At 45.6% G+C, this 24078-nt stretch overlaps 1 protein-coding gene across 3 annotated transcripts in view; it reads right to left on the bottom strand.

Moving 5' to 3' along the window:
• Positions 1–24078, bottom strand: part of LOC119967375 (A-kinase anchor protein 7-like) — a 292631-nt gene that overhangs the window by 217801 nt on the left and 50752 nt on the right. The window contains exon 6 of one of the 3 annotated variants that reach the window (XM_038799864.1): positions 4634–4746. In XM_038799864.1, coding sequence (XP_038655792.1) covers positions 4634–4746 — 113 coding nt within the window. Of the gene's footprint in view, positions 1–4633; positions 4747–24078 lie in introns of those variants that run through there. The other 2 variants (XR_005460971.1, XR_005460970.1) reach the window with 2 other exon arrangements.

Here is a 24078-nt window from a genome sequence, read left to right as displayed (position 1 = left end):
GTTCTCCACAGGTCTGGTCGTAGTGGCGGTCGAGGGTATGGGACAGTGGCGACAGTACTTGATGCTTGAAGGGGCCTCAGTTTGGGCTCCGATCTGTGAGAATCATAGATTTTTTTTCGGGGGGGGGGGGGGGGGGGGGGGGGGGGGGGGGGGCGGAGATCGAGGGTTCCGGGATTTAATAATAATAATCGCTTATTGTCACAAGTAGGCTTCAATGAAGTTACTGTGAAAAGCCCCTCGTCGCCACATTCCGGCGCCTGTCCGGGGAGGCTGGTGCGGGAATTGAACCCGCGCTGCTGCCCTTGTTCTGCATTACAAGCCAGCTGTTTAGCCCACCGTGCTAAACCAGTCCCATTGTGGGGGGCAGCTTCCCGAGCTAGAAGGATTGGTAGAAGGGTATGAGTTGCACAGTGGAAACGGGTTGTGGTACTTGCAGGAGCGGAATTATGTGACCTGCTGCCCCCGGGGTTATAGGATAGGGTGCTGTTGAAAACAGAGGTTGGTGAGGGCAGGTTGTCACAGGTATATAAGGAACTGATGGGTTGGGAGGGCACCTCGATAGCAGTAGTTAAGTGAAAGTGGGAGGTGGAGCTGTGGGAAGGGCTGGAGGCAGGGTTATGGGAGGTAGTTCTGAGGAGGGTGAATGGGTCCTCTTTGTGCACTAGGCTTAGTCTCATTCAATTTAAAGTAGTCCACAGGGTGCATATGACGGTGGCCAGAATGAACAGGTTTTTTGAAGGGGTGGAGGGAAGGTGTGGGCGGAAGGTGTGGGCGGTTCTCCGGGAACCACGAATCATGTTCACATGTTTGAGTCTGCCAGAAGTTGGAGGGATTTTGGCAGGGGTTCGCTGACATGATGTCGGAAGTACTGAGGGTGAAGGTGGTCCGAGTCCAGAATTGGCAGTGTTTGGAGTGTCGGAAGACCCGGGATTCCAGGGGTGAAAGAGACAGACGTTCTGGCCTTTGGTAGCCCGGAGATGGATCCTGTTGGGGTGGAGGGACTCGAAACCGGAGCTATGGATGAGTGACCTCGCGGGTTTCCTTCAGCTGGAGAAAATTAAGTTTGCCTTAAGAGGGTCGATGGAAGGGTTCGCCCGGAGATAAAAGCCTTTCACTGACTTCTTCCAGGACGGCAAAGTCAGCAGGAAGTGGGAGTGGGGGGGGTGGGATTTTTAGGGTTAATAAGAAAAGGTAGAGGCAGAGAGGGTGGGAGTATGGTAGGGAGGGTGGGTTGTGGTTGTTGGTTACTTATTTAGTTACAATGTAATCTCCAGTTTGTTATCTTTTTGTTATTGTTTTGATCTTGGTTGTATTTGATGCTCACTTATAAATGTCTTAATAAAAATATATTTTTTAAAAACAGTAGATTTGAAGGCGAGGGGAGCTCCATGCGGCGCGAGAACCATGAACAAAAGCTGTTCCCTTTGGAGCCAGAAATGGAAATTATTTGGTCAGCAGTTTGTTGGACATAGGGTTTAATGAGCAGGAAGTGGACCTTATGGTCAAGATGCGCTCAGAGAGGGCATGAGGGGGGAACGAGAGGAAAGCTTGGTTTTGGAGGTGATGGTTTCAGAGAAAAGGGAGATGGATTGAAAAAAGACAGTTTGCTGAACAGTAAAGAAGCAGAGGAAGATCCTGGAATTGTGAGCAGTTTTTGAAGAGAGAATGAATTGGTGATTTCAATGGGAACTATGGCATCAAAGGTGGAAGTGAGGGTGTGGTCACGCAGATTGGTAGCTGCAGAAATGGAGGGCTAAGGACAGTTGGTGTTTTGAAAATACAGTTGTAAATTAATTAAGAGGGGGATTTTTCCAGGGCGGGGGGGGCTACAGAAAGTAGGATAGGGAAGTGGAAGGAGATATGGGTGGAAAGCAATACAACAAGCGATCAGAGATGACCTGATCTGTGATTCCTATGATGGGATCCGAGGTGCCACAAGATGGAAAAGACAAGGGGTTGGATGTGAATATAGGATGGGGAAGTTAAATGAAGGATAAGATTTAGGGAGGGCAATGAACTCAAAGGAGATCCATGCTAAAATCACCGAGGACAAGAAGTCACTCAGTGAAGAGGCTGAAGGAGGCATGCAGTGAACATACATCATTGTAAAACGTTTTATAGGACTTGGATGGGTAGTAGAGAAATAAGATTTGATAAGAGAGGTGAGAGAACAAATGACATCTATATAGCTCTTCTAATATAATAGAACATCCATTTCACAGGAGCATTTTAAACAAAATATGACGCCAAACACACAAGTACTTCATAGGTCAGATGACCAAAAGCTTAATCCATCGAGTTAGAGAGGTGGAGACGTGCAAGAGGGTATTTCAAAGCTTAGGGCTTAAGCAGCTGAAGGCATGGCCACCAATATTGGGGCAATTAAAATTGGGGACACTCAAGAGGCCTAACTTAGAGGAGCACAGGTATCTCAAGAGGGGCTAGTGGAGATTACAGAGGAAAGAGGGCCATGGAGGGATTTGAAAACAATGATGAGAATTTAAAATGAATTGCTTGACTGAGGGTTAATATAGGTCAGCGAGCACAGGGGTGACAGGGGAATGCCACTTACTACAAGACAATACATTCAAGAGACGGCTAGATATGGCACTTGAGGTGAATGGGAGCAAGGGCTATGGAGAGAAAGCAGGATTAGGCTATTGAGTTGGGCAATCAGCCATGTTTGTGACAAATGGCGGAGCAGGCTCGAAAAGGCGAATGGCCTCCTCCTGATCCTATCTTCTATGTTTCTATGTTTAAGACATCTGGGTGACTTCAAATTTATGGAAAGTAGAATAGGGGAGACCAGCCAGAAACGCACTAGAGTCAACAGGATGAGACTAGTGTCAACAAATCAAGAATGAGGGTTTCTGCAGTAGAGCTCAGACGGGGTGAAGATAATGTTATGGAGGTAGAAATACATGTAATAAAATTATTTAAATAAAATTATTCTTCGATTTACAAGATCTCATTACGGGAACAAAATGTAGCAAGTTACACCTGTGTTATTCTGCACCAAAACACCTCATTCAAAAGGAGTTGGGCAATACATAAATTGCCAAAAGTAATCTATCAGTTGCTCTTAATGCTAACCATACTTTCACTGCACTGCTTCTCAAAATGTGGTACGCGTACCGGTGCCGGTACGCGAGCCATCATCTACCGGTACGTGGAGTGTTTCCAGAAAAGAAAGAGACAGTAATCCTGGATTGGCTTGTTTTGCTCACCGGTCCCTGGCACATTGAAAAAAAAAAACTGCCGGTCCGCCACATCAGATAGTTTGAGATGCACTGCTTTCACTGCACACTGTTCGCATATAGAACATAGAACAGTACAGCACAGAACAGGCCCTTCGGCCCTCGATGTTGTGCCGAGCAATGATCACCCCACTCAAGCCTAACGTATCCACCCTATACCAGTAACCCCCCCCCCATTAACCTTACTTTGACACTAAGGGCAATTTAGCATGGCCAATCCACCTAACCCGCACATCTTTGGACTGTGGGAGGAAACCGGAGCACCCGGAGGAAACCCACGCACACACGGGGAGGACGTGCAGACTCCGCACAGACAGTGACCCAGCCGCGAATTGAACCTGGGACCCTGGAGCTGTGAAGCATCTATGCCAACCACCATGCTACCGTGCTGCCTTGCTTATATTTTATATACCTTTACTCCATCTTTGCCTCACTGAAAACAGCATAGCATTACAGAAGTCAGGACAGATCACACTTTGTGCATACAGGCATGCTTTTCATAGGGTAAGTGTGGAACTCCATTAGCACCATTTCGCACAGCGAGTGTATCAGAATTATTCATGTCTTCCTGTGTAGCTACTGCTACTGTACTCTGCCAACAGTTCCCACATAAAGAGAGTTTTCAGGGTTTGTTGTGCAATGTTAGAAATGCTTGTTTCATTTTAAAGCGTTGGTTCCAATTTAACACAGAACATAAAAGAATTAATATTTCAAACTTAGGGATTGGATGGTGCAGTGGGTTAGAGGTTGGATTAGTTTCTGTTCGGTTGACAGGGATGAACATCTCCTCTGTTTGTGTGCTATAATAGTTCTGTGTAAAATAAGTGCATGCAACTCGCCTCCCATCACATTTAACACAAATCGCTGGTTACTCCGATTGGCCAGACAGATAGCAAGCTTGAAAAATAGGTGTGAAAAGTTTCAAGAAGAAGCATCCTCCTAAACTTGAAAATAAGGCACTGGCCTGGTAATGCTGGATATTGATGGCATAGAAAAGTAATTTTCTTTACAAAATCTATATTGCTCACATCTCTTACAATGATGACCAAAAACAAAATTATTAGTGTGATGTCAATCAATTCACCATGAGCTAAAGACCAACATCCTACAACATAGATCTCCAGACCTTCAGCAACCCCACTGTTTCATCCATCTCTGCTCCACTACCATTTTTTCAAAACGCAGAAATAAAAGGACATACCTTATTGCGTGACAAAGAAAAGGTTATTAAGAACCAATATACTTCTCTTAAGGGCAGCGTTCACTAAATTTTCTGCATAGCAGCAGCGTTCAGAGCTGAGCAATTCCAGTTGACTGTTTCTGATATTGGCTGTACTTATATACCTGCTTGTGATTGATTGGAAATGTGATCTGACCTGGTGACGTAGTTTTGGTGCCCTTGATAGTTTCATAAAGGTCAGGTGAGGTTTAAAAGCTTTGCTGTCTCCAGTCAAAATGCCATTTGCTTGAAATCTTGTCTTCACAGTCTCTGTGGGATAAAGAAATTGAGATTTAGCTAACTCTGAATAAAATGGACATATAATGTGTCTCCTAATGTGCCATGGTCGGCTGTCTGTCAGAGTACAGAAACAATCAATAGTTTCAGGAAGAATTATATCAATTACTTGGCTAAATAATAATGTATTAAATTAAGTGGAATATGCATTACATTCTGCAGGTCCATACATTTTTAATTTGGACAATATTTTTCCACGAGCTATTCAATACAAATCCGATTTCCCATCTGCAGAGGTGTGCTTGATAAGGAAGTGACCAGCATTTGTCTCAGTGCATTTCATCTATTAAAAACATTTTAAACCACTCATTTGACCATTTTATCAATCAACTATAATCTCTCTATAAACGCACACAATGTTCATGGGGAACCTGGTGCTAAAATATTCGTAGACGACCTGATTCTGGCTCAGGGTTTCATACGTAGCAGAGCAGCTATCTCGCTGCGATCTATTGAAAGTCATCCCTCGAGCCAAACCTTTGTCGAAAAGGGGCAGCACGGTAGCATGGTGGTTAGCATAAATGCTTCACAGCTCCAGGATCCCAGGTTCGATTCCCGGCTGGGTCACTGTCTGTGCGGAGTCTGCACGTCCTCCCAGTGTGTGTGTGGGTTTCCTCCGGGTGCTCCGGTTTCCTCCCACAGTCCAAAGATGTGCGGGTTAGGTGGATTGGCCATGCTAAAAAGTAAGGTTGGGGGGGGGGGGGGTTGTTGGGTTACAGGCATAGGGTGGATACGTGGGTTTGAGTAGGGTGATCATTGCTCGGCACAACATCGAGTGCCGAAGGGCCTGTTCTGTGCTGTACTGTTCTATATCTATAACGTATCACTCTATAAAACAAGTAGGTTTTGCTGGAAATAACTCATTGTTCAACAACACCAAGCATCTTGCCCAAATCATGCAGCACTTTTATTTCATTACTTTGGATTCTATTATTATAGATAGACAAATGGTAGGTGAAACATATAGGTTTTAAGAAGAATCTTAAAAGAAGAAAGTATTGCAGAGAGGTAGAAATGTTCCATAGTTTAGGGTCTGTCCAGCTGTAAGACAAGAGTGCCAATGGCCGAATGAACAAAATCAAGAGGCTCAGTGGGCTAGAATTAGAGGAATAAAGGATGCTGAAATTGTTGTGATACTTTGGTGGTCGAGAACAGAGATTTTAAATGAAAGGTGCAGTGTGGAACAAGGCAAGATGCTCAAAGGAGGAGTAACCGTTCGAGGAGTCAGGGAGCAGACCAAGGTGCAATTGGTAAGAAAACTACACCTCCACCCCATAGGTCAAGTGCTGGAAGGAGCAGCCAAGTGCAGAGGCTTCCTTTAGGGAGAATGTGTGATCACCCCTAAGTCAGGTATCACGATAATCAAAATTATTATCCAAAGTAAATTCACGAATGGCAAGCATCATATTCATTAGTGAACAGACTTTCTGAGGGAGAGATGCAAGACAACCAATCCTTAGTCAGAGTCCACAGGAAGAAAGAACAGTGAGGAGATGGTCACGGTTAGTTCTCTCTTCCCCCCGCCCCCAAACAGGGCAGTAAGATTGACAGAGGAACAGGATGCTGCAGATGTGGTTGCTCATAATGTTACTGTGCTGAGTACCTGGATGGATTCTTCAGAGGATGCAAGGAGAGATACAAGGCAAGCTGTAGACATATCTAAACGGGAGGCATGCCTGGCACAGCAGCAGGAAATTAGAAAGATTGGGGAGTGCTGACAAGTTGGGGGTAGGGATTTGAGAGAGTGGAGAAGTGAAAAAACTGAAAGAGGATGGGTAAAAAGAAAAGAGCAAAAAGGAAAGAGATTCTATTCTAATTGATGAGTGGAAAGTCAAACGAGGTCAGGAGTCAAATTCCAATTCATAGTAGGCACCAATGGTCCCTTTGTAATTTAGTTGCTGTGTACGGCCCATTTTATTTCTTCCGTCCGTGGTCATTTAAAAAAAATTGTTCATCTGTATACACATATTATTTATCACAGAAAAATGCCCACACGGCAAGCTCCTGTATAGCTGTGATCCCAAACTGCTTAATGGAGACATGAGTGGGACAGTGCACAACAGCCCATAATCTAGCATATATTTGACATAATTCTCAGCAAAGCTGATGTGAGAAATTAATGAAAGAGAGAAATGCCACAACAGAACTCCTCTGAGGCTGAGATCTGGGACACATGTTGGAGAACAACAACGCAATTGGCTAAACTAAACTGGGTCACAGTGTGGAGGTGCAGTAGGGGGTGATGCACAGCTAAATATAGAAGGAAAACCAAGTCAGTCTGGACAGCAGAGCAAAGATAGACATGTTAAGGCTCAAAGAATATGGCAAGACGGGATGGCATTTATTTTAATGCAAGGAGTCTTACGGCAAGACAAATGAGGGCATTGATAAGAAATGGGAGTATGATATTACTATCACAGAGAAATGATTGAAGAAGGGGCAGGACTGGCAGCTCAATATTCCGAGGTGTAGAATCTTCAGAGACACGTTGGGGGAAAACTTACCTTCTGCAGAGGTAAAGAATGGGACCAAAACGTTGAGAGAACCCTGGATATGGAGGGAAATACAGGATTGAATCAGGAAAAAAAAGGAAGACAGAGGGCTGAAAACAGGATGCATTAAAGGAGTATAGAAAGCGTAGGTAGGGGTACTTAAAAAATAAATCAGGAGAGCGAAGAGGGGGCATGAAAAAACACTGACGGGTAAAATAGAGGAAAATCCCAGGGTATTGTACAAGTACATTAAGGACAAGAGGGTAACCAGGAAGTGGCAACCTGTGTGTGAAGTCAAAAGACATCAGTGAAGTATTAAATGAATAATTTGCATGTGTTCACTATGGAGAAGGAGAATGTAGGTATAGAAAGCAGGGAAGGGGACTGTGATATAATTGAACAGATTAGCATTGAGAAAGGTGGTGTTAGTGGTGTTAGTAGGCTTAAAAGTGGATAAATATCCAGGCCCAGATGAGATGTATCCCAGGCTGTTATTTGAGGCAAGAGAGGAGATTGCAGGAGCTCTGACGTTAATTTTGAAATTCTCTCTGGCAATAGGAGAGGTGCCATAGGAGGACAGCAAATGTGGTACCATTATTTAAGAAGGGAAGTAGGGAAATCCAGGTAATTACAGGTCAGTGAGTCTAACATCAATGGTAATAAAAAAATTGGAAAAAATTCTGAGCGACAGAATTAATCTCTACTTGAAGAGATAAGGATTAATCAAGTCAGCATGGGTTTGTCAAGGGATGATCATGTCTAACAAATTTGATTAAATTTTCCGAAAAGGTGATTAAATGTGTAGATGAGAGCAGTGTAATTGATGTAGTCTACATAGACTTCAGTAAGCCTTTTGACACGGTCCCACGTGGTGGACTGATCAAGATAAGAGCCCATGGGATCCAAGGCAATTTGGCAAATTGGATCCAAAAATGGCTTAGCGGCAGGGAGGCAGAAGGTGTTGGTCGATGGTTATTTTTGTGACTGGAGAGGCTGCGCCCAGTGGTGTACCACAGGGATCGGTGCTGGGTTCCTTGCTGTTTGTAGTGTACATTAATGATCTAGACGAAATGTGGGTGGTATGATCAGAAAGTTCGCAAATGACACAAAGGTTGGTAGTGTGGTAAACAGCGAGGAGGAAACCCTTAGGTTAAAGGGTGATAGTGCGTGGCAAATGGAATTTAACCCTGAAAAAGTCTGAGGTGATGCATTTTGGGATACACAATGAACAGTCGGACATGAGGAAGTACAGAGGACCAGAGGGACCTTTGGGGTACGTGTCTCTAGGTCTCTGAAGACAGGACAGGTAGATAAAGTGGATAAGAAGGCATATGGGATACTTGCCTATCAGCTGAGGCATAGAATGTAACAGCAGGGAGGCTATGATGGAGCTGAAAAAAAGCACTATAGGAAGGATATGATTGCAGCAGAAAAGGTGCAGAGGGGATTCCCCAGTATATTTCCTGGGCTACAGTGTTTCAGCTATGAAGAGAGGCTGGTCAGGTTGGGGATGTTCTTCTAAGAGCAGAGAAGGCGGAGGGGGAACATAATTGAGGTGTATAAAATTCTGAAGGGCATAGATAGAAAAAAGCTTTTCTCCTTGGTTGAGGATTCACTAAGCAGGAGGCATAGATTGAAAGTAATGAGCAGATGATTTAGAGGGGATTTGAGGAGAAACCTTTTCACCCAGAAAGTGGTGGGCATCGGAAACTCACTGCCTGAAAGAGTGGTAAAGGCGGGGACCCTCATAACATTTAATAAGCATTTTGATGAGCAATTGAAACACCACAGCATACAAGGCTACGGAACAAGTGCTGGAAAAGATGAGAATAAATAAATGCTTGATAGCCAGCACAGACATGAGGGGCCAAAGGCCTCTTTTGGGGATGTAAAGCACTCGGCCTATGTCTCCATGACTAATCTGCTTGATGTTGCAAAAAGCATTTCTCCAGAATTGCCATACATCACTATGATAGGGGCAGAATGCATTGTTTTTAAAAAAATGGATGTCTATGTTCACACAAAGATATTGCATTTTTGTATTATGTTTTCTGATATTTTCATCTCATACCCATCCTCAAAGGACATTGACATAGGTTAGCTCTCATGTGAATTGACCATACATTCACACACATATCATCAAATAACAGAATACCTACACAGTGCAGAAGGAGGCCATTCGACCCTCGAGTCTGCACCAACCCTTCTGAAAGAGTACTCTACATATGTCCACTGCCAGGACCACCCCACCCAATCCCCGTAATCCCTTAACCCAACCTACACATTGTCCTTGTGAAGTTCGCACATTCTCCCTGTGTTTGCATGGGTCTCACCCCCACAAACCAAAAGATGTGCAGGATAGGTGAATTGGCCACACTAAATTGCCCCTGAATTGGAAAAAATACAAATTAGGTACTCCACACGACATATATACTCCACACAGACGGTGACCCAAGGACGAAATTGAGCCGGGTCTCTGGTGTTGTGAGGCACGTGCTAACCACTGTGCCACCCTGCGATTGTGCAAATATAAATATACACACACATCATATATATATTTATATATATATATATATTGACGCCCATTTGGGAGGCTATGCTAGCCCGCTGGAGATGAATCACAACTGATTTGTATTTGTGCTGGGAGTGCAAATCTGAAGAGATTCACAGTCCCTTGTCATGTAAATTTCGTAAGAAGTCTTACGACATCAGGTTAAAGTCCAATAGGTTTGTTTTGCATCACCTAATTCACCTGAGGAAGGAGCTTTGGTCCGAAAGCTAGTGATTTGAAACAAACCAGTTGGACTTCAACCTAGTGGAAGACTTCTTATTGTGCTCACCCGAGTTCAACACCGGCATCTCCACATCATGTAAATTTATGTATGGTGGGATTGTGAGGGATTCCCATTAGGGGCTGGTTTAGCTCACTGAGCTAAATCGCTGGCTTTTAAAGCAGACCAAGCAGGCCAGCAGCACGGTTCAATTCCCGTACCAGCCTCCCCGGACATGCGCCGGAATGTGGCGACGAGGGGCTTTTCACAGTAACTTCGTTGAAGCCTACTCTTGACAATAAGCAATTTTCATTTTCATTTCATTTCAAGTTGTTAAACCCCCGCCCCCCCGCCCCGGCAATGCATTTCCAACTTCACCATCCCCCCAACTAACCCCCCGGGTTTTCTAGGTCACCCGCCCTCCCAAAATACAAGGCTAACCCAACGAGGCTCTTATGCGGGAGGCTTCCAGACAGGGACCTCTCTTATGGGAGGGCTTCCAAGCAGGGGCCTTGCTTCCTCAATTGACCCTCTTATGGACTGAACTGATCTCTTCATACCCCGATGCCGGTGTCTATGTATTTGCATTGTGTATTCATGTATGTCCTATTTTTTGTTATGTCTGGAATGATTGGTCTTGACTGTACACAGAACAATACTTTTCACTGTGCCTCGGTACACGTGACAATAAATAAAATCCAAATCCAGGTGGGGGTCTCCCAATGGGGGGGGGGGGGCGGGCTCCAGATGGTGGGTCTCTGAAGTTGGGGAGGGGTCTCTGAAATTGCATGGGGGAGGGGGGGGGGGGGTTCACTAAAATGGAGTAGGGATGGAGGGTCCCCCTTGGATGGACTTTGAGGGGAAACTCCCTTAAAGAGTTGCTCCCTTGGTGCACTGCATCAGAGTCGTGTTTGTAAATACCTGCACCAAATCCCACCACGTGACTCCCGGCACAGAGGACTGGAGAATCACGCAGGCTTGGAGAATATGATGCTCGGCGCATTAAAAGATGCAAATGGGTTCAGACCAATCCTCCTGCTGGCACAGGGCGTGAACCTCGATGCCGTGGCCAGCGGAGGACCAGAGAATCGGTAGACGGTGATCGTGTCTTTTGCCCGACGGTGATCGTGTCTTTTGCCCAGGTTCTCCGCCTGGACCAAATGCAGAACAATACTTTTCACTGTACCTCAGTACACATGACACATTAACTCCGCTACCGGCAGTGGGTAGTGGAGAATCCAGCCCATTATACAATGTCTGTTAATGTAACAAACTAGAGGTCTTTCTTGTTTTCTGTATATTCTCTCGTGGTTTCCTGGAGTGGAGTGAACTTTTTAAAAATAAATTTAGAGTACCCAATTGTTTTTTTTTTCCCAATTAAGGGTCAATTTAGCATGGCCAATCCATCTAACCTGCACATCTTTGGGTTGTGGGGGTGAAACCCACGCACACATGGGGAGAATGTGCAAATTCCACACGGGCAGTGGCCCAGGGCCGGGATTTGAACCCGTGTTCTCAGAGGTGTAGGCAGCAGTGCTAAACACTGTGCCCCGTGCCGGCCCCGGAGAAGAGTGAACATATGATGATGGTTTCTAGGTCCACGTGAACCCAATAGTTTTGAGAACTAAAGCTTTGTCTTTCAGAGATTTGACCTTAAACTTCAGGCCATTTGTTACCATTCGGGGGAGGCGGTAGTGGTATTGACGCTGGACTAGCTATCCAGAGACCCAGGGTAACGATCTGGGGACCCCGGTTCGAATTCCACCACAGCAGATGGTGCAATTTAGACTCAATAAAATATCTGGAATTAAAAGAGTCTAATGATGAAACCATTGTTGATTGTAATAAAAACCCATCAGTTCACAAATGTCCTTTAGGGAAGGAAATTGTCATCCCTACCTGGTCTGGCCTACACGTGACTCCAGACCCACAGCAATGTGGTTGACTCTTAATTCTTTTGGAAATGGCCTAAGCAAGCTGCTCAGTTCTATCTAACCGCTATGAAAATACAAAAAGGAACAAAACCAGACGGACCACCGGCATCGGCCCAGGCACCGGAAACGACAACGGTGAACCCAGCTCTGTCATCCCTTCAAAGTCCTCCTTACTAACATCTGTGCCAAAGTTGGGAGAGCTGTCTCACAGACTAGTCCAGCCACAGCCTGACATAGTCATATTCACCAAATCACACCTTACACACAATGTCCGAGGCGCCACGATCATCATTCCTCGGTATGTCCTGTCCCACCGGCAGGACAGACCCAGCAGAGGTGGGAGCACACGTATGGCTAACAATGCCCTTTTTGTGCCTCCTGTCATGTGAGAGTACCTTTAAGAAATGGGTGTTTGTCAGACAGCTGCAGTGATATCAGCGTGTGGGTGGAGCTGGGCTGTCTGTCTTTCACTTTTGCTTCGAGCAGGCAGCTACAGGGTGTTTTTAGTTTTGTTTTGAGAGCTGGATAGCTGCAGGAAAAGCAAGCAGCTGTATAAGGATCTCTCTGCAAGATCTCCAGATCATTTGGGTGATTTCAAAGTGATAACTGCTCTCAGTAGAGAAGTTAAACCTGATCTCGGTGTTGAAAAGGGTCTTTTGTCTTATGGATGTTGCAAGGAAAGATTAAGGATTACTTTCATAAATAAACATTGTTTTAGTTTAAAAGTACTTTAATTCTCTGTTGCATCACACCTGTAAAGTAGGCCCATGTGCTCCCCATAACCACAATCTATTCAAAGTTGTGAGTCAGGTGAACTTCATAATACACTTTGGGGTTCTCTAAACCCTGGGCCATAACACATCAGGAAAAGCTCGCCCACAATTGCCAGGAGAGGGCCCAGACTGGCGGCGGTGTGCCTGATATTAGAATCCTCACCACCTTTGCGAAGCGTGCCCTGGCTCCACCCGGAGGACCTGTCAAACGTGAGCTGTTTAGTGCCTTACTGATTGACCCATCCTTCTCACTGACCACACGTCCATTCTCCCGCAGGTCCTCCAGCCAACAGCACCGGCCCATCCCTGGTGGCCCACTCTCCAGTCTTCCATGAGACCACCTCAGAGGAGAGCTCTAAGGATTCCACCATAACACAGCTGTCATCCCACCCTCCACCAGCACAGATATATAGACACACCTTGTTGGGAAATGTTAGCGGACTGACTTCTGGGGCCCAATCTGGTGAGCACCACACTGCAATTGGAGGCAGTGACTCCCAGGTGAGACTGCAGTTGGAGGTCTACTGGATCCCAGGACCCAGCTGGGTCCCAGCAGGGATACTCCAGAGCTTGTCCCAGTCGCAGCTGGGCATTGCCGAGGTGCTGCAGAGCATTCCCCAATCACTGAGGAGCATCGACACGATGGTGCAGACATTTGGGAACCACCAGGACCGCAGAACCAGATGATGCGAGGCAGCAGGGCTCAAACCAGCCACTCCTCCATCGCAAGGTGAATCCCAGGGACCGATGGGAGAGTGGGGAATTGTAAAATATAATAAACACCCTTGTACACAACCAGTATAACTCCCCTGTCACTTTCTCCCACAACGCAGGCCGACCTCCAAGGCATCCTCCCGGGCACACTGCGTATAGGTGATGAGTGCGAGCGAGCACAAGTGTGAATGATGTCTTACATACCCTGGGAGGGTGGGAAATGGGAGAGGGGAATGATGGTCCAGGCGCGTCCTAAGTAAATCGGGCAAGTATGAGGCCTCTCTGGACCTCCGGGCTTGCTGGACCCTCACTGCTGCTGCCTGTCCTGCAGCTTCCGGCTGGTCCTCAGGTTCCTCTCCGGCCTCATCCTCTTACCCCTGCTGGTCTGGGGCCGCCTAATCATCCTGGTTCTCAGTGGCCACATGTTCCTCATCACCAATCTCCAGCTCGGCGCCCTACTGCTGTGCGAGGTTGTGGAGGGCACAGCAGACCGCCACAAAGTGGGTGACCCTTCGGGCAGTGGACTGGAGTGCGGTGCAGTGGGGAGCGGTGCACTGGGGAGCGGCGCAGTGGGGAGCGGCGCAGTGGGGAACGGCGCACTCGGGAGCGGCGCACTGGGGAGCGGCGCAGTGGGGAACGGCGCACTGGGGAACGGCGCAGTGGGGAGCGGCGCAGTGGGGAGCGGCGCAGTGGGGAGCGGCGCAGTGGGGAACGACGCACTGGGGAGCGGCGCACTGGGCAACGGCGCAGTGGGGAGCGGCGCACTGGGGAGCGGCGCACTGGGGAGCGGCGCACTGGGGAGCGGCGCAGTGGGGAGCGGCGCACTGGGGAGCGGCGCAGTGGGGAGCGGCGCAGTGGGGAGCGGCGCACTGGGGAGCGGCGCACTGGGGAGCGGCGCACTGGGGAGCGGCGCACTGGGGAGCGGCGCAGTGGGGAGCGGTGCAGTGGGGAGCGGTGCAGTGGGGAGCGGTGCACTGGGGAGCGGCGCAGTGGGGAACGGTGCACTGGGGAGTGGCGCAGCGGGGAGCGGCGCACTGGGGAGCGGTGCACTGGGGAGCGGCGCACTGGGGAGCGGCGCAGTAGGGAGCGACGCACTGGGGAGCGGTGCAGTGGCGAGCGGTGCACTGGAGGGCACCACTGTAGTGGTTGAGGCATGGGAGCCGCATCTTGAGGAGTCCGATGCACTGCGTGATCACAGCCCGGGTGGCCACATGGACCTCGTTGTACTGGGTCTCCGCTTCAGTCTCCGGCCTCCGTACTGGCATCATTCGCCAGTTCCTCAACAGGTACACCTTATCCCTCAAGAGCCAGCTGTCCATCTTGGGGTGGGCCTGGAAGTGGCCAGGGATGACCAACTGCCCCAGCATGCAGCTGCCGTGCACACCACGGAAGTCCTTCCACCAGGTTCACGTTTTTAAAAAGTAATAATCAGTGCCAGCGTGACCACTTGCTGGGGAGGCCGATTAATCACAGGAGGCCTTTGGATAATGCATAGCTCCCACTAATTGTATGGAAATAGGGCTTAGGTGGCGATAATTGGGTTCTCGCCACGCTAAGGTGAGATCTCGGTTTCACCTACGGGAGCGGATCGGTTACATTGCAAACTGTTTGGTACCTGCCGCGGTTCTTGTTTATGGCCCCACCCACTATTCACCAGCCTCGTTTCACTTGAGCGGGAGCGCAACAAGGCTGGTGAATCGCGCCTCAAACCCTCCACCATGGACGAAGAGTGGCAGCCATGTGTACCAGCTACAAGATATACTGCAGTAACTCACCAAGGTTCCTTAGACAGCACCTTCCAAACCCATGATCACTACCATCTAGAAGGACAAGAGCAGCATGTACCTGGGAACACCACTGCCTGGAGGTTTGCCTCCAAGTCACTCACCACCCTGACTTGGAAATATATCGCCGTTCCTTCACTGTCACTGGGGCAAAATTCTGGAATCCATCCCTAACAACACAGTGGGTGTACCTACACCTCAGAAACTGCAGCGGTTCAAGAAGGCAACTCACCACTATCTTCTGAAGGGCAACTAGGGAGTGGCAATAAATGCTGGCCTAAGCAGCGAATCCCACATCCTGTTAATTATTTTATTTTTTTAATTCTCATTCAAGATCAAGTGTTTGAATGCTGGAGAAATAGAACTCACCTCTAAACTGACTGCAAGCACTTCTGTCTTTGATGTGAAACGACCAAGCCTGGGCATAATTGCTTTTGAAATTAATCAAATGACTTGACATGAAAAGTGGCAGCCTTGTGTGCCATCTACAAAATGCACTGCAGGAACTCACCAAGGCTCCTTAGACAGCACCTTCGAAACCCACGATCACTACCATCTAGAAGGACAAGAGCAGCAGGTACCTGGGAACCCCACCACCTGGAGGTTCCCCTCCAATGTTAAGTAATGGGTTAAGAGACATTGCAATTAGTTGTCTCATTTATGTTAAGTGTTCAATGATTGTCTCATTTATGTTAAGTGTTCAATGATTGACACTGATATGTAAAGGGGCTTCAGGTGGACTCTGGAGCTTGTGATGATCTGTAGAGTTATGTGCAGAGTGAGTTTGAACCATTAAAGGTGTGTTGGTGAAAAAGGAGCTGAACTCTTGCCTCTTCATACCACAGCATCTAGTACATGTTAACATCCAACTCACTCACCACCCTGACTTGGAAATATATTGTCATTCCTTCACTGTCGTTGGGGCCACATTCTGGAACTCCCTCCCTAACAGCACTGCGGGTGTACCTACATCAAGGCAGAGATAGATAAATTCTTGATGTCGCGAGGAATTAAGGGCTACGGGGAGAATGCTGGTAGGTGGAGTTGAAATGCCCATCAGCCATGATTGAATGGCGGAGTGGACTCGATGGGCCGAATGGCCTTACTTCCACTCCTATGTCTTATGGTCTTATCTTCAGCAGTTGAAGATCGCAACTCACCTCCTTAAGGGCAACTAAGGTTCAATTTCTTAGATTCTTCTGACAAATTTTCTTGATAAAACATCAGTATAAATCGACATTTATGAACAAGGTTCATTCCTGTTTGTGATTAACAGTAAAATAATGCTCACCTCCCATAAATGAATTTTTTAAAAGTTTTTTTTGGAGCATTTAAAGGGAAATATACCCAACATTTAAAGGGATTATCAAATCCTTTCAAACAAAGCTGATAAAAAAAGTCGGCATCAAAACAAGTTTGTTCTGCAAAGAAATAAATTCAATGCTAACAAGACCTGTTAACTTTTTTAATTTGGGATCATTCTAAAATGAAAAAAGTCAGGCAAAACCTAGTGGGTTACCTTTGGGAAAATAAAATGTTGTTTGAGGGATAGAACAATCAAAGTATGTTAATACCTGGAATCAAGTTGGGATGTTTAGTTTCTGCTTTAAAGATATTATGAAACCTTGTCTTGGACTGGTTCATGGCAGAGATAAGATGGCAACGATTGTGAATGTTAAACCATACGAGGACGATAGAATTAGGGAAAGGGACACAAAATTAAATAGGAATTGGGATAACTCACCGTGGCTGTAGTTCAATAGAATACATCAACCTGTACTGATATACTTGCCAGTGAAAGGAAAGTGTAGATGAAATGAATACAGTGACATCTTTCTCTTGGAGATATTTGCATTTTTGCCTTTGAACTGTTTGAGAGAACTGAATTGACAATCTGACCACCTTCTGAGACACTGAGGCCGCACAGAGGGAATCAGCAAAGACAGAGACCTACTTTGAGCTTTTCAGAAGATTACCTGAAAGAGTCAGGAAGAATACTCAAATGATGCATCCTTTTAAAAACAGTGAAATCCCAGATGATGAAGCGGATTAGCAGAATACACAAAACAATCCCGCTGGGCCTGAAAAACCTTTGACAAATGTAAACCAAAGATTAGTGTAAAGGACAGAGAGATTATCACCAAGCACGATGAAGTGACTTATCGCTGAGGGAACAATGGCCGAATAGAAAATTTGGGGAGAAAAAAAACAGACAGGGATGACATAAAAATGTGAAATTCCAAGAGGGTTAAAGAAGGAACTGGGACATCGGTGAGAGTGTTCAAAGGTGATTTGTAACATGTGAAGCAACGTTTAATATTTGGGAGTGCATGCTGAAGCTGCACTGAAGAAACAAGTTCCAGACAGGCAAGGCCACCTGAAAAACAGGGAGACAAAAGGAGAAATAAACACTCAACAAGAATTATCCAGAAAATGCATATGGGTGAATGGAGACCTGGAGAATCTTTCACGCCCAGGCGGAATCTGTTTTTTAAAAATTATACAACAATAATAATAATCTTTATTATTGTCACAAGTAGGCATATATTAACACTGCAATGAAGTTAATGTAAAAAGCCCCTAGTCACTACACTCCGGCGCCTGTTTTGGTACACAGAAGGAGAATTCAAAATGTCCAAATTACCTAACAGCATGTCTTTCGGGACTTGTGGGAGGAAACTGGAGCACCGGAGGAAACCCATGCAGACACGGGGAGAACGTGCAGACTCCACACAGGCAGTGACCCAAACCGGGAATCGAACCCAAGCCCCTGGCGCTGTGAAACAACAGTGCTAACATGCCAATAGCCCAGAAAGCACTCCCGCAAACGAAGAAGGAATATCATTGAGTTGTAAGGAAAAAAACAAGTCGATCATACCCTACGAGGAGTGTGAAAGGCACAAAGTGCACAAAAGTCTTGAAATGCATTCAAGAGAACTTGCTTAGCCAGCGCAAGAGGGTACAATCCCAGATTGTCTCGGAAATGAAACTGGGCAAGTGGTTGAAGTAGCAGTGGGTGACCATTTTGGAGATAGTGACCATAATACAGTTAGACTTAGCATAACTATGGAAAAAAACAAAGATAGAACAGGAATAAAAGTTCCAAACTGAGGAAAGACAAATTTTATAAAGCCGCGAGGTAGACTGGGGAAGTGGATGAGACATAGCTTCTCTAGGGGAAAAGAGTGTCAAATCAGTGGGAGACATCCAAAAGTGAGATTCTGTGGGCACGGTGTAGACATGTCCCCACAGGAAAGAGGGTGGTACTGCCAAATATTTAGCCCCCTGGCTATCTAGAATTATACAGGACCAGATAAAGCAGGAAAAGAAAGTATTTGACAGTCACATAAAGTTTAATGCTGTAGAAAGACAATAGGATTATAGAAAGTACAGGGGTGAAGTAAAAAATAGAATTCGGAAAGCAAGCAGAGGATAGGAAAAAATATGGGCAGATAAAATCTAAAGATGTTTTACTAGTACATGGGAATAACGAAGGAGAGAGAAGGGCCCATCATGGATATACGTGGGAACATACACGTTGATGCAAAAGTTGTGGACAGGATTCTCAAAGAGTACTTTGTCTCTGTCTTCACTTAGGAGAGGGATGATGCAGACATTCTAGTTAAAGATGTGTGTGAAATATTAGATACAACAAACATAATCAAAAAATGCTGGAGGGGCAGCACGGTGGCGCAGTGGGTTAGCCCTGATGCCTCACGGCGCCGAGGTCCCAGGTTCGATCCCGGCTCTGGGTCACTGTCCGTGTGGAGTTTGCACATTCTCCCCGTGTTTGCGTGGGTTTCGCCCCCACAACCCAAAGATGTGCAGGGTAGATGGATTGGCCACGCTAAAATTGCCCCTTAATTGGAAAAAATGAATTGGGTACTCTAAAATTTTAAAGAAAAAAAAATGCTGGAGGGACTGACACACTTGAAGGTGGATAAGTCACCAGGGCCAGATGGATTGGATCCCAGGCTGTTAAAGGAAGCCATGGAGGAAATAGAAGATGCTCGAAGAATCATTTTCCAATTCTCAATGGATACAGGTTGAGGTACCAGAAGATTGGTGGTCCAAGGACATTGTACCATTATTTTAAAAGGGTGAGAGGGATGGGCCAGGAAATTATAGGCCAGTCAGTTTGACTTTGGTGGTGGGAAAATTATTGGAATCAATTCTGAGACGTAGAATAAACTGCCACTTAGAAAGGAATGATCAGGGCTCGTCAGAATGGTTTTGTTCAGGGAAGATCATGTCTTACTACCTTAATCAATTTTTTGTGGAAGTAACAAGGAGGGTTGATGAGGATAGTGTCGTGAATGTTGTCTACATGGACTTTAGTAAGGCATTTGACAAGGAGCCACATAGCAGACTGGTCAGAAAAGTAAATGCTCATGAGATATAGGGGAACGTGGCGAATTGGATCCAAAATTGACTCAGCAACAGGAAACAAAGAGTAATGGTCGATGGATAGTTTTGCAAATGAAAAGCTGTTTCCAGTGGAGTTCCAGAGGGCTCAGTGTTGGGTTCCTTGCTGTTTGTTGTATATATTAATGATTTAGATTTAAATGTGGGAAGCATGATTGGCAATTTTTCAGATGAAAAATAGGTTGTGTAGTTGATCATGAAAGAGGATAGCTGTTGTCTTCAGAATAATATCAATGGTTTGGTTGAGTGGACGGATAAGTGGCAAGTGGAATTCAATCTAGAAAAGGTGAGGTCATGCATTTTGGGTAGGCAATCAAGGCAAGGGAATTCGCAATAAATTACTTGATGAAGTGAGAGACCTTGGAGTGCACGTCCACAGGTCCCTGAAGGTGGTAGGACAGATGGATAAAGATGATAAAGAAAACATATGGAATGCTTTTGTTTATTGGGCATGGTACTGAATACAAAAGCAGGGAGGTACTGCTGGAACTGTATAAAACACTGGTTCGGGTACAGTTGGAATTTTGAGTATAGTTCTGGTCATCACATTACAGGAAATACATAATTGCTTTGGAAAGAGTGCAGAGGGGAGTCACAAGAATGTTGCCAGGGCTTGAAATTTGCAGCTATGAAGTAAGATTCTATATTCTCGGGTTGTTTCACTTAGAACAGAAGAGGTTGAGGGGTGATCTAATTGAGGTGTACAAAAATATGAGGGGCTTAGATAGAGTAGACAGGAAGTACTTGTTTCCTCTGGCCGAGGGGTCAACTACCAAGAGGCATTGATTCAAGGTGATTGTAGAAGCATTAGAAGGAACATTTGAAAAAACATTTTCACACAAAGGGTGGCAGGCATCTGAACTTCACCTCCTAATTGGTGGTTGAAGGTGAAATGCTCAATTCATTTAAAACGTACTAACCACCTGAATTGCTGTAATCTCCAACACAGTAGCACAGTAGGGCAGCACGGCAGCACAGTGGTTAGCACAGTTGCTTCACAGCTCCAGGGTCCCAGGTTCAATTCCCGGCTTGGGTGACTGTCTGTGCAGAGTCTGCACGTTCTCCCCGTGTCTGCGTGGGTTTCCTCTGGGTGCTCCGGTTTCCTCCCACAGCTAAAGATGTGTGGGTTAGGTCGATGGGTAATGCTAAATTACCCATCGATCGGGGCAGCATGGTAGCATTGTGGATAGCCCAATTGCTTCACAGCTCCAGGGTCCCAGGTTCGATTCCAGCTTGGGTCACTGTCTGTGCGGAGTCTGCACATCCTCCCCGTGTGTGCGTGGGTTTCCTCCGGGTGCTCCGGTTTCCTCACACAGTCCAAAGATGTGCAGGTTAGGTGGATTGGCCATGCTAAATTGCCCTTAGTGTCCAAAATTGCCCTTAGTGTTGGGTGGGGTTACTGGGTTATGGGGATAGTGTGGAGGTGTTGACCTTGGGTGGGGTGCTCTTTCCAAGAGCCGGTGCAGACTCGATGGGCCGAATGGCCTCCTTCTATACTGTAAATTCTATGTCCAAATTGCCCTTAGTGTCCATAAAAGATTAGGTGGGGTTATGGGGATAGGGTGGAGGTGTGGGCTTGGATGGGGTGCTCTTTCCAAGGGCTGGTGCAGACTCGATGGGCCAAATAGCCTCCTTCTGCACTGTAAATTCTATGATTGTATAACCCCTGGCCAGTGCTGGAAAGCAGAATTAAAAGGACTGGCTAGTTTATTTTTTTCTCTTTTCAGCTGGTGCAGGCATGATTGGCTGAATGACCTCTTTGTGCACCGCAACCTTTCAATGGTAATGAGATAATTCTTGTATCTTAGGTATGTTATCCATGATATGTAATCAAGAAATTAAGAAAACCGCAAGTATTTAGAAATAACTATGTGAGCTAAAATTTAATGGTGCGAGTCAATAACCCTTATCAAAAGGGTAGAGTTATAAGAAATTAAACCTTTAATAAACTGGCATTTTCTGCATTGTATGAACTCTTATGAGATTAGCTAAACATGGAAAGGCAATTTCTAAACAATGCCTGGAAACATCAGGGTCACTTAGTTCAGGTTTCCATGTTGACATTCCTAAGTTGTGGACCCCTTTACCTTTGCAAGTGTTTCAAAAAGTGCAGGAAATTACTCTCAGTATGAAGTAAACTAAAAAGCTGACCCCAGGCCAGGGTAACAAACAGCTGAGGAGATGATTACCCTGGCATTTTGGTATATGTCCTTTATCCATTCATCAGAAGGGGTTGAATAGATGATTGACACTGGGTACACTGTCAGCCCCCAGAAAATGTCATATTAACAAATGCTCGGTGAGAGGGGCAATCCTCGCCAGGTAGCCATGCAGTCAGTAAGAATGAACACCAAAACCTCCTCCACAATAGTCCTCAATACGAGGGCCCCGCAAGGCTGCGTACTTAGCCCCCTACTCTACTCGCTGTACACACACGACTGTGTGGCAAAACTTGGTTCCAACTCCATCTACAAGTTTGCTGACGATACGACCATAGTGGGCCGGATCTCGAATAACGACGAGTCCGAATACAGGAGGGAGATAAAAGAACCTAGTGGAGTGGTGTAACGACAACAATCTCTCCCTCAATGCCAGCAAAACTAAAGACCTGGTCATCGACTTCAGGAAGCAAAGTACTGTACACACCCCTATCAGCATCAACAGAGCCGAGGTGGAGATGGTTAGCAGTTTCAAATTCCTAGGGGTGCACATCACCAAAAATCTGTCCTGGTCCACTCACGTCGACGCTCTCACCAAGAAAGCACAACAGCGCCTATACGTCCTCAGGAAACTAAGGAAATTCGACATGTCCACATTAACCCTTACCAACTTTTACAGATGCACTATAGAAAGCATCCTATCGGGCTGCATCACAGCCTGGTATGGCAACTGCTCGGCCCAGGAGCACAAGGAACTTCAGAGAGTCGTGAATACCGCCCAGTCCATCACACGAACCTGCTCCCATCCATGGACTTCAAGTAAACTAAAAAGCTGACCCCAGGCCAGGGTAACAAACAGCTGAGGAGATGATTACCCTGGCATTTTGGTATATGTCCTTTATCCATTCATCAGAAGGGGTTGAATAGATGATTGACACTGGGTACACTGTCAGCCCCCAGAAAATGTCATATTAACAAATGCTCGGTGAGAGGGGCAATCCTCGCCAGGTAGCCATGCAGGTCAGTAGTTACACGTTCATACTTCCAATCAATTGAAAAAATTCTGTTCAGATGACAACCTCTAACGGACACAAATCGCAGGATGTTGCAGTGTGAGTTACTCAACACAATGCAAGATGATCACTTATTTAGTACCAATCTCGTATTTCATCTGAAGCTGAAAGAATGTGTTTCATAATGCACTTCCCTCCGGTCATTTCAAATGGAAAACTGCTCCATGATAAAAGGCAGTAACACACATTTGAATTAATCCTTTTTTTTTAAAGAATGGTAAACGTACCAAATATAAGTTCTTGTTATCTCCATGTAATCTTCACCAGTTAAAATAATCCAATGTTTGAATGATTAATTTCAAGGTACAATTTAGCTTTCAGGAAATAGCAGTGCTCGGGATAATTCTATTCGTAATGATAATCATGCTACAGTACTACTTTTTTCCACATACCCAATACAATTTTCACTTGGATTTACCTGCCCTCTACAGATTCCCGGTGAATCTTTACATTATGGCCGTCTTCCAGATGTTTGCGATATTGTGTTAAAATAAATGTTTAATTGCTCAGTTCTATTTTAAGGCAGTTGATATAAATTGTATGAGCTGTTTCCTTCCCTTTTGTCACCATTTGCCCTGAACTTCAGAAATGAAATAGCAGCTTTATTTCACATTTTTTGAGGTGATAGTTATATCATTATGTTTTATAAGCAACTTTGGGAAGTTAACGACTACAATTGATTCTGCACTCTACTGCATTAATTATTACAATTACAAGAGGTTGCATTTATGATCATGTAGGTAAAACCATTTCTGAGACACTGAAGTAAAGTTCATGATAAACAACACATGCACCCATCTTGCTGCACATCATTCTAAGAATTAGCAGCATGGCTGTAGCACTGCCAACACATCCTCAGGAGATCTTGCACATCATAAATTTAAGGGTTTGTTGTTCTGGGTGATGCACATTTGAATCCAGTGCAAAATTGTTCAACCAATATTTTGTTACTTTTTCTTGTATTTTGTGTGCATGTAAAGTTACTTGAAATGAAACAGTCAAATTGGAAGAAAATTTGCGATGCCCTGTGAAATTAAATGATTTTATCATTGAAGTCCCATCAGTCTGACTTGCCAAATTGTGTGCATCAGTTTTGACAATGTGAACTTGTGCATTAGAACAGACCTGAGGTGGAACCAAACATTTTTTAAAAGGACCATCAATATTTATACCCCACAAC

This window comes from Scyliorhinus canicula, chromosome 6, assembly GCF_902713615.1.
Source record: "Scyliorhinus canicula chromosome 6, sScyCan1.1, whole genome shotgun sequence".
Classification (NCBI taxonomy): Eukaryota; Metazoa; Chordata; class Chondrichthyes; order Carcharhiniformes; family Scyliorhinidae; genus Scyliorhinus; species Scyliorhinus canicula.
This window is presented reverse-complemented; position numbering and strand designations above follow the sequence as displayed.